This window comes from Ahaetulla prasina, chromosome 1 (assembly GCF_028640845.1).
Source record: "Ahaetulla prasina isolate Xishuangbanna chromosome 1, ASM2864084v1, whole genome shotgun sequence".
Lineage (NCBI taxonomy): Eukaryota > Metazoa > Chordata > Lepidosauria > Squamata > Colubridae > Ahaetulla > Ahaetulla prasina.
The window spans coordinates 55722256-55734192 of NC_080539.1; the positions used below are offsets into that span (position 1 = coordinate 55722256).

The 11937-nt window shown below is 35.3% G+C and overlaps 1 protein-coding gene across 4 annotated transcripts in view; it reads left to right on the forward strand.

Moving 5' to 3' along the window:
• RCOR3 (REST corepressor 3) overlaps positions 1–7289 on the forward strand; it is a 28220-nt gene extending 20931 nt beyond the window's left edge. For 3 of the 4 annotated variants that reach the window (XM_058165314.1, XM_058165316.1, XM_058165317.1), the window contains 3 exons: positions 1502–1559; positions 3157–3395; positions 3858–7289. In XM_058165314.1, the coding sequence (XP_058021297.1) occupies positions 1502–1559; positions 3157–3395; positions 3858–4202 (642 nt within the window). In that variant the 3' untranslated portion in view covers positions 4203–7289. The remainder of the gene's footprint in view (positions 1–1501; positions 1560–3156; positions 3396–3857) is intronic. The other variant, XM_058165318.1, reaches the window with a different exon arrangement.
• The last annotated feature ends 4648 nt before the right edge of the window (positions 7290–11937 follow it).

Sequence of the window (11937 nt, forward strand, 5' to 3'; positions counted from 1 at the left end):
TGGGAACCGAAGAGAATTCTGAAAGTATTTTGCTTTGGTGAAAAAAAATTGATAGGAACCCCATATTTTAAAGCATGTTTAAAATGTACCTAAAATATTTTATATGTTTTTTTGAATGACAACATTTTTCAATGCAAGTTCAAAAGCAAATTTCATTCTGTCATAAAACAAAGATGTAAACAGAATTTAACACTTAAAGTATTAACATTTACTTTTGGAAAGGGTTGCTCCAATTGTACTTTTACCCTAGTTTGTAGCCATTAGTAGCATACAAAAATCTAGTGGAAATTTCAGTATTTGCCAGTCTGTAGAATAGAATAGAATAGAATTTTTATTTTTATTGGCCAAGTGTGATTGGACACACAAGGAATTTGTTTTGGTGCATATGCTCTCAGTGTACATAAAAGAAAAGGAAAAGGAAAAAAAATACCTTCATCAAAGGTACAACATTTACAACACAAATGATGGTCATAGGTTGCATTTTAACCCTTAATGATAGCAACAAAAGTTAGTCAAACAGTCATAAGTGGAAAGAGATTGGTGATGAAAACGATGAGAAGATTATAGTAGTATAGATTTAGTAAATAGTTTGACATTGTTGAGGGAATTATTTGTTTAGCAGAGTGATGGCCTTCAGGAGAAAACTGTTCTTGTGTCTAGTTGTTCTGGTGTGCAATGCTCTATAGCGTGGTTTTGAGGGTAGGAGTTGAAACAGTTTATGTCCAGGATGTGAGGGATCTGTAAATATTTTCACGGCCCTCTTCTTTATTCGTGCAGTATACAGGTCCTCAATGGAAGGCAGGTTGGTAGCAAGTATTTTTTCTGCAGTTCTAATTATCCTCTGAAGTCTGTGTCTTTCTTGTTGGGTTGCAGAACCAAACCAGACAGTTACAGAGGTGCAGATGACAGACTCAATAATTCCTCTGTAGAACTGGATCAGTTCTATGAATCAAAATATGAATCAATCATTGTATGAATGATTGTCTCATTTGTTTCAACTCTGGAGTGGATTAGGCCTATAAGGTCTGTTGCATTAAAAAAGAATGGTGACAGCACCTTCTTACAGGATGGGCAATAGCTCAGTATCAGAGCAGTGCATTGCAGGTGGAGGGTTCCAGCTTCCAAATGTCCCTATCATTTTCATGTAAGGTTTCAAAGAATTCTTGTTTAAACTTTGATCAATGCTACCTTTATATAATATGTTTTGGATGTCAGCTGTTATTACTTTAGCTAGCATGCCCAGTAGCAAAGGTTTGTGGGAGTTGTGGTTCAGAATATCTAGAAAGCAACAGTTTGCCTATCACAGAGATAGACCAAGAATCGAATGTTTTAAAATATATTTTTGTATTCCTAATTCAGTTCATGGAGTTCTGGGGAAAGCATATTAAGCTCCTGAAATTGGCAAGCTAGATAATTGAAAGGTGGTCTTGTGGCTGAAATTTTCACAGTTTTCAGATACTTAATGGTTTGCTATGTGCTGTCATTCTTTGTTTCTTAATAGGCAAATCAAAAAATAAATGCCCGTTGGACAACAGAAGAACAACTTCTTGCAGTTCAAGGTACATTAGTGTTACTAATATTTTCTTTCAGATTGTAATTCTTAACATTTAAAAAAAACATTTTTTTAAAAATGTGGCTGTATGTATTTGTGTTTGTTGGGGCAGGAAAGAGTGGCAAATGAGGAAATATATATCATGATACAAATACCTCAACATAGATATTTGCATTCAAATTTTGGAATGCTAATAAATAAGGATGGAATTTGCACTGTGACATAATTTCATCATTTTAAAGTCAGAAAATATGGATAATGTGACTAGTTTAAAATAGAATTAAGGAGATTTTTTTCTGTGCTGCTTTATTAATACAAATGCTTTAAAAAACTGTCAGGCATTACAGTTTATTCAAAAAATGTAAATAAAATGAAAATAATAAGTCGAAAGATAAAATAGAGAGCATAGATTCAGAGTGGCTCACCCATCACAATTGTGAGGACCTACTTTGCTTAAAAGGAGGTGGCCAACTGCAAAAAGACGGGATGACTTTCCTAGTGGGAAAGCTGGAAAAGTTGAGGTGTAGACATTGTTTTGAGAAGCAGGCTTGCTGGAGAGACTTCTGTTAAAAAAATTGTCACTGAAAAGTTTAATCTTATTTTTAAAATACAATTTAAACATTTATCTGGAATATTGAAGATACTGTCCTAATTCTGCATATGCACAAAAAAACCATTGGTTAAATTATTTTTCTTGGCTGAAGGTTCTATATTCATTTCCTTAGTAATTCACCCCTTCAAACCGATAGAATAGTATTGGTCGGTGAACTTATTTCATGGACATTCTGAGTCTCTATTTCAGTATGTTATTTCATTCAGTGGAGTAACATTTCAGTCTGGAATCATCTCTGGAATTATATAATGACTTCCAGTGGATTAGTGGAGTACCAGAGCTTTAGAAATGGATTTATAATCATTTTTAAAATGGTTGGCATCAGCAACTTTTTAATCGAGGCTGTTTTGAGCAGGGTATGACATGCCTCTGGAGTCTGTGTGCTGAGCAATTCCCATTGATAAAGACCATCAGGTTCCTGAGATTTATATGGAACAGGGCTGGCTGAATTAGCCCTAATTGTTTAATAAAATACTCACTCACTTGGCCCTATTATCACTGTAATTGAACCGATTGAACTAGTTTAATTGCTTTTTCACACAATGAGATTGCTTACTGATGAATTTGCTTATCAAGTAAATGAAACAGGCACCACATTTTACTGTTATTTATTCACTCAGACTTCTTTTAGATATCAAGGCCGACGTGAATCCATGCAAAAACTCAGACATTCCATTGAAAGAAGGGGGCTTTTTTTCCCACAGAAACAACTAATGAACAGTTATTCTGGTTATGATTTACCTAATTAAAAAGTTTTGAATCAGATAAATGATAGTGAATTAACTGTGGTACTCGTAGAACTAGTGGTATTCACAATATTTGATCAGTAAAATACACCAACTACAAATAATATTACAGTGTTTTCCCCTGTGATCAATCTTTATAGAAGCACTACTGCTTTTAAAATTGGGGTTTCTTGTTGTAGAGGATATATATATCATGCAGATTTCTACTTATTAATTTGAATCTTAATTATTTATTCTTTTTTAAGGTGTCCGCAAATATGGTAAAGATTTTCAAGCTATTGCTGATGTAATCGGCAACAAGACTGTTGGCCAAGTGAAGAACTTCTTTGTAAACTACAGGCGTCGTTTTAACTTAGAGGAGGTATTGCAGGAGTGGGAAGCAGAACAAGGAACTCTGGCTTCTAATGGTGATGCTTCTGCTTTAGGGGAGGACACAAAAAATGCTAATGTGTCATCAGGAAAAAGTACAGATGAAGAAGATGAGGTGTGTTTCTGTGTACCAAATCTTAAATAAGCACGAGTTCAGCAATGGCATTTACATTTCCTATCAGAAAATGTAATATTTAACTTGAAATGGAATGCTCAGTCAACAGTGTCGGAAGCTTAATGCCTCCTGATTTGTAGAGCTCTCTCCTCATTGGGATTATGTAAACCAAACACTTCCAATCTGGGCTGCCTCTGGTTGTTCCCACAGTTCTAGTGATATTACTAATATGGAAAATATAGCTGAGTAATTCTGAATAGTATTAGATTCTTTTGTTATATTGAAATTTTTATTTCCTTACATTGCTAAATAATTTAGAACTGGTTGTTTCCAAAGAAGGGTTTCTTAGCTATAAATACGGCCAACCTAACAGTACTTTCCTGTTTCTGTAGGTAGCAGCAACCCAAACTGCATGATTATGAAGAATGGCTGCTTTTACGTATTTTATCACTTTATTTATAGGCCCAGATCCCACAGACTCCTCATTGTGTAGGGTCTTCTCCACCAACCCAGGCGTCTACTCCAGCACCAGCAACCCCTGTAACAACTTTGAACCAGCCTCCTCCATTGCTTCGTCCAACCCTTCCAGCTGCTCCAGCTCTCCATCGTCAGCCTCCACCACTACAGCAACAAGCTCGATTTATTCAACCAAGGCCAACCCTAAACCAGCCCCCTCCACCACTCATCCGTCCAGCTAATTCCATGCCTCCTCGCCTAAACCCAAGGCCAGCACTGTCCTCCACTGGCGGGCCACAGCCACCTTCACTTATTGGAATCCAGACAGAATCACAGTCCCCACTGCATTAAACAAATAGGACAGAACTATGGTAATTAAAGTAGTATCAGTGTCTATTTTCCTCAGCTAATGAAGAGGTGAAGGGAGGGAAAGCAAGCTTTCCACAGTATTGAACTGTCACAAAGAAGGTGGAAGTGGATATATAATATGTGAATGATCTGAGTGAGAGAAACTTCAGTGCAGTAGATTATTGCAAAGAAAACCATGTCTACAAAGTCAGCATTTTACAAAACTAACTTCTTTTTAAAAAAGAAAAGAAAATTCGCTGCACTGTGACTTCAACTGGTTTTTAGTCTATTTATTTTATAAAATCCTTTGTATTCAACTTCATGGAAGTAAACCATCTGGGTAGTGTAAGAGTTTCAATTTAAGATTCAAACAGGCTGTAAATGTTGATAAACTGGGGAAATTATTTTTACATTTTCCTATGTTAGGAGCGCAAGTATTACTGACAAGCCTGCCATTCAGATTTTGACAAATACCACCACTTCGTACATTTTTCTAGGCTTGTATTTTCTATATTTCTTCATAAAGTACTTTTCTTCAGTCTACTTGTTGGAAAAGTTTTGAAGAGTGCAAAGCTAAGGTACTAAAGAGGTTCAACTATATTTGTGGTCTTCTGATACTGGAAACATGACTTGCTAGTGCAAACTCTGTGATAGACAGCAAGTGAGTTACCATTTGCATCCAACACTAGTAGCCAGGCGGCTAATAAAGTCACAATTGTCTTCTTTTTAATAAACTTTGTAGTACTACTTCTTACCTGAAATTTTATTCTATTAAGTTCTGGAAATAATTTAGCAAGGAATTCTGAATTCCATACATATAGGGGCACGGTGAAACAGTCAAATATTAAGAATGTTTCCTGCTTCATTTCTTGGGATATCTCAGTCTCTTTTTGCTGTTCCTTGCCAATGCATGTCCCCTCATTTTTTTTCTTGGTATCAAAAAATATGCCAATTCATGCTTTACTTAATCAGTTGGAGTTTATAATCAAAATGACATGCTTTTAATTTTGGGCAAGAAATACCAAGTGGTGAAAATCTATTTTCTGAAAGATGTGCATCTCTTTAATACAATTGACTTCCCCACTTCTTACTAAAGCAACTGTTTTTTAACTTTCAAAGTTAAAATTCAGGATGATTTCATGTATAGCAAAGCTGTACTAGTCTCTTATGTACTGCATTTTACAGCTCAAATATCAAAACTTTTAGACCAACACTTTATCATGATTAAGGTGTTAAAGGGATTTGCCCATTAACTTTCATGTTCTTCATTTTTTAAAATTCTTATTTAAATCAAATTTCATTTGTAGTATATTAAATAGAAATTCCTTCAATGGATGTCTCTTGTACATTATCTGTATTCAACCAGAGTGTTTGGTTTTTAATACTGGCTTTTCAGTGGGGGAGTGGGCAGCATCACTACCCCTTGCCAGAATTCTTGGTACTTCGCTATATTTGACTTTGGTTCCAATGTCAATATTATTCCACTGGAATTCTTCCAATCTGCCATAGTCCTGTTTGTGCATTTTGGCATAACTCTCTAAATACCAAACTATTAACAATGCATCTTCAGTATTTAAATATGTAGATCAGGTTTCCCAGTGACTGTATTGTCCTTTTTTTTTTTTTTTTTTTGGCTAACTTTTGTCTCGTCTCTTGTTGCTAGAACTTCAGTATGCAGAAGATTGGGTGCTGCCATTTAAATGGCAATTTTAGACTATCGAAATTATAATTGGGCACTTGTGTGTTTGGGTATGATGGTATGGTATGTAGTATAATACTGCTTTACATACGCTATGCCACACAGTGACAAAATGTTTAGCATTTGTAGTACTGAATATGTACATAGCAAAATGTTGTCCTTTTAAAAAATTGTGTGCTTTCCAGATTATGTGCATACAGCTTGCACGTCCTGTTTTGGGTAGGGGGTTGTGTTAAGCAGTGTTTTTGCCTGGAGGAGTGAAATGCTTGCTGCTTAATCAAAGAATTAAAGTTTCCAAGGAATCTGTGTCTATTTTTATGTACCTTGTAATGGTTTAAGATACTTAGGCCCTATACTGTGATTCTCTTCTAAATTCATTTATATTTTTTTAAAGATTAGAAATAAAACTATACAATTTTTTTTTCATTTCAAAGAAGTTTTCTTTTTGGGCAATATTATAAAAATCTAGTTTGACTTTGTACCATTTTTACAAACCACAATCTATTCATCTTGGTTTATTTTTGTCACTTTATGAAATGTAAAAAAATTTGCACTCCCTTTTAAGTTGGGCAAAAATTTATTTCTTACAGTGGTTATGACAAATGTAACTTTGCATCTTCTTTTTATGTACAGTTTTCAGTTACAATAAAGAAATATAAAAACTTTTAAATGAATGGCCATCTATAAGGCCTATGTGTATATTTGGAGAAAATATTTCTAGGCTAAAGTATTACGTGGTTGGAAAAGAGGTTTGTGACTATACATGCAGACTGGATACTTGATAATATCCTTTTTTAATTAATTATAAATTTAAAATGATGGAACACTAAATTCTTGATATTGCAGTTATAATATATTCTTAAACAGAAAAAAAGTAAGGCCTATAAGACAGGTATGTGGGACACACATATAGCTTTTAGAATATATAGGATTGTGTAATTTTGAAATGGTTAGATTTATTTTTGGATCCATTAATCTGTCACAACTGAATAATATATATAATAACATAATAGTAATAGAAATCAAAGATTAGAGAAAAATATAAACTATTCTGAGCTTAAGCTAATTGATGAAAGTTAAGAATACATTAGAATAATCTTGAACTTTCTAAAGAGATTTTCTGTTAAAAGTGGAGTATAAGCATAGAAAAGACTTCCATCAAATAGCTTTCTAATACTTCCTGCCGAAATCATTCAGAGACTTGTGGCAATCGCGTTTGCAAATTCATTTGCAACCTACATTTCTTTTTCATGTTTTGTGTTCTAATATTCTATATTCTTCCCTCAAAGGTGCCAAAGCTAACAAATATGTATAATCTTCTCTGATCATTATGCAAATAGATTTAAAAGAGAAGGGAAAATTGAAATAATAAAAAAATTTGTTATCAAGAATTTTCTTCCATATTTTTTCTTTACTTTTTTCCCAAGCCCAGTTATGAACATGAGAGCTGTTTATTTATTCATGCTGTTTGTATTGTTTATATCCTGCCTTTTTATTATTTTTTTCAAATAAGGCAGCAAACATCCAACATACCTCCTCCTATTTTCCCCACAACTAACTTGTTGGGTTGAGAGAGTGACTGGCTCAAGGTAATCCAGCTAACTTTCATGGCTATGGCGGCACTGGAACTCACAGTCTCTTGCTTTCTAGTTTGGTGCCTTAACCACCAGAACATATATAACCTTTATTAATAACAATTTGGCACTTTAGTACTGACATTTATATTTATTAAATTTATATGCTGTCCAGCTTGCTATCCAAAGCGACTAGGTGGCTTGCAATAAGAATATGAAATCCAATCAAAATGTACTGAATGCTGCAGCAGACTCCACTGTTTTTGTACATGGTTACATATTCTATTGCTTTTAAAATACACTTCACCCTAAACTTCTGTTTCCACTACTTATGTGTCAGTGGTAAAGAAATAAACTTGGCTAATTGTCACATTAAGATTCTCTATAAAGTTTATTTGACATTATTTGACTATCAACCCAGTCTTTTACATATCCTTCATGTCTATGAAATCAACACCATTGTGAAGTGATGCAGACAAATATAACATGTATGTCAAAAAAATTGAGGGGGAAAAACCCAACATACTTTTAGAATAAGTTATGATTCAAGAGGTAAAACTAAGGCTGAAAGTTTTAGGCATGATGCTTGACTATCGAGCAAAGACTTTCAGCACCAGGTAAGAAAGGGCAGAGAAAGATGCCTGAATCATGAATACCAACAACTAGAGGAAAACAAAAGAAAAGTGAGTTTTTTAAAGAATATAGAATGCACGGGTAAATGTACAGATAAAGTAGGACTACTTAAGCCCTACTAGAAACTTCTAAGTGACAAATTAAGATAAAAGATGGAAGTACTATACTTGACTTACAACCACAATTTGAGTCCAACATTTCTGTTGTTAAGGGAGACATTTATTAAGTGAGCTTTGCTCCATTTTACGTCCTACCTTGCTTCAAGTTGTTAAGTGAATCACTGCAGTTAGTAATCTGGTTGTTAAGTGAATTTGGCTTCCCCATTGACTTTGCTTGTCAGAAGGTTGCATGACCTTTGGATCCAACAATGGTTATAAATATAAACCAGTTTTCAAGCGTCTGAATTTTGATCACATGCTCATGGAGGTGCTGCAAAGCTGTGACAAAACAGTCATAAGTGACTTCAGTGATGTAACTTTGTACGGTCACTAAATGAACTATAGTAAGTTGAGGACCACCTGTACTAAAACCTCTGCATAGGGGACTAGATTTGCAACATTTGTAGAGTTAATGCAAATACAGCATCTGATTCCACTTAAAAATGAGTTAGTTATTTATTTATTTATTTATTTTGTCACAACATCATACAAAAAGATTATATAGTATATACACATATAAACATATATAGGAAGAAGAAAAGAAAAACAATAGGACAGGAACGGTAGGCACGTTTGTGCGCTTATGCACGCCCCTTATGGTCCTCTTAGGAATGGGGTGAGGTCAATAGTAGAAAGTTTTTGGTTAAAGATATTAGGATTATGGGAAGAGACCACAGAGTCAGGTAAAGTATTCCAAGCACTGATGATTCTGTTGCAGAAGTCATATTTTCTGCAATCTAGATTAAAGCGGTTTACATTAAGTTTAAATCTATTGGTTGCCCTTGTATTATTGCAATTAAAGCTGAAGTAGTCTTTGACAGGAAGGACATTACAATAGATGATTCTGTGAGTTAAACTTAGGTCTTGTCGAAGGCGACGGAGTTCCAGGTTTTCTAAGCCTAGGATTTCAAGTCTGGTGGGATAAGGTATTTTGTTGTTTTCAGAGGAATGGAGAACTCTTCTTGTAAAATATTTCTGGACACGCTCAATTGTATTGATGTCAGAGATGTGGTGAGGGTTCCAAACAGGTGAGCTGTATTCTAGAATTGGTCTAGCAAATGTTTTATATGCTCTGGTTAGTAGTGTGGTGTTTTTGGAAAAGAAGCTACAAAATTAGGTTTACAACTCTTAGAGCTTTTTTGCTATGTAGTTGCAGTGGGCTTTGGCACTTAGATCATTTGACATGAAAACTCCAAGGTCTTTAACGGGATGGGGTCGTCTGTAAGGTAATGTCCATCTAGTATGTACTTAGTTTTAGAGTTCTTTTTCCTATATGTAAGACTGAGCATTTGCTGGTTGAAATTTGAGCTGCCAATTTTAGACCAAGCGTTAGATGGTCAAGGTCGTTTTGAATGATAGAAGTGTTGTCTGTGGTGTTAAATAGTTTGACATCGTCAGCAAAGAGAACACAATTACTTGAGATATGGTCACAAAGATCATTAATGTATAGAATAAAGAGTGTTGGTCCAAGGACGCTGCCTTGAGGAACGCCACTCTTGACAGGAACAGGATTTGATAAAGCATTGCCAATTTTGACCACTTGTTGTCTGTTAGACAGAAAAGCAGATATCCATTTGTGGAGGGGTCCTGAGATGCCATAGGATGTTAGTTTAAGGAGAAGTTTATCGTGTACTACTGAGTCAAAAGCTTTGCAGAAGTCTATGTAGATTGCATCTATTGATTTGCCTTGATCTAGATTTGAAGTCCATATGTTTTTGCAGTGGAGAAGTTGTAAGTTACATGATAACTTTTTCCTGAAACCAAATTGTTTGTTGGAGAGTAGGTTGTTAGTTTCTAAGTGTGAGGTAATGGATTGATTGATGATAGATTCCATGACTTTGCAGGTGACGAGCAAAGGGAGATCGGTCTGTAGTTTTCACTAAGCTGGGGTCTCCTTTTGAAGATGGGGATGACTGTGGCTAGTGACCAAAGTTTGGGAAGAGAACTTGTAGTGAAATCTATAGCAACGATAATACATAGCGGTTCACCTATATTAATGGAAAGTTATTTTATGATATATGCACATAGACCATCAGCTCCAATAGAAAGCGATGGTTTTAAGTTGTGAAGAGCTTTACCAACGTTGTCTTCTGTGAAATCTATATGAGTTAAATCATCATAGTCATTGCTGGTTCGTTTGTGGAATGTTGGATATGTGTTATCGGAGTTAACAAAAACTGAGCCAAAGAAAATGTTGAAGAGGTTTGCTTTGACTGTTTCGTCATTGCATTCTTTGTTGTTAGAATCTTTTAGTGGTGGGATGGATCTTGAATCTTTAAGTTTACTGTTGACAAAATTATAAAAGGCACGATTGGAATTTGTGCGTAGAAGGTTTTCTTCTTGCTTAGTGTGGTAATTTGTACATTAAGTTTAAATCTATTGGTTGCCCTTGTATTATTGCAATTAAAGCTGAAGTAGTCTTTGACAGGAAGGACATTACAATAGATGATTCTGTGAGTTAAACTTAGGTCTTGTCAAGGCGACGGAGTTCCAGGTTTTCTAAGCCTAGGATTTCAAGTCTGGTGGGATAAGGTATTTTGTTGTTTTCAGAGGAATGGAGAACTCTTCTTGTAAAATATTTCTGGACACGCTCAATTGTATTGATGTCAGAGATGTGGTGAGGGTTCCAAACAGGTGAGCTGTATTCTAGAATTGGTCTAGCAAATGTTTTATATGCTCTGGTTAGTAGTGTGGTGTTTTTGGAAAAGAAGCTACAAAATTAGGTTTACAACTCTTAGAGCTTTTTTGCTATGTAGTTGCAGTGGCTTTGGCACTTAGATCATTTGACATGAAAACTCCAAGGTCTTTAACGGGATGGGGTCGTCTGTAAGGTAATGTCCATCTAGTATGTACTTAGTTTTAGAGTTCTTTTTCCTATATGTAAGACTGAGCATTTGCTGGTTGAAATTTGAGCTGCCAATTTTAGACCAAGCGGTTAGATGGTCAAGGTCGTTTTGAATGATAGAAGTGTTGTCTGTGGTGTTAAATAGTTTGACATCGTCAGCAAAGAGAACACAATTACTTGAGATATGGTCACAAAGATCATTAATGTATAGAATAAAGAGTGTTGGTCCAAGGACGCTGCCTTGAGGAACGCCACTCTTGACAGGAACAGGATTTGATAAAGCATTGCCAATTTTGACCACTTGTTGTCTGTTAGACAGAAAAGCAGATATCCATTTGTGGAGGGGTCCTGAGATGCCATAGGATGTTAGTTTAAGGAGAAGTTTATCGTGTACTACTGAGTCAAAAGCTTTGCAGAAGTCTATGTAGATTGCATCTATTGATTTGCCTTGATCTAGATTTGAAGTCCATATGTTTTTGCAGTGGAGAAGTTGTAAGTTACATGATAACTTTTTCCTGAAACCAAATTGTTTGTTGGAGAGTAGGTTGTTAGTTTCTAAGTGTGAGGTAATGGATTGATTGATGATAGATTCCATGACTTTGCAGGTGACGAGCAAAGGGAGATCGGTCTGTAGTTTTCACTAAGCTGGGGTCTCCTTTTGAAGATGGGGATGACTGTGGCTAGTGACCAAAGTTTGGGAAGAGAACTGGTAGTGAAAGCTTTATCAAAGATAATACTTAGGGGTTCAGCTATATTAATGGAAAGTTTTTAAGAAATATGCACATAGACCATCAGGTCCAATAGAAAGCGATGGTTTTAAGTTGTGAAG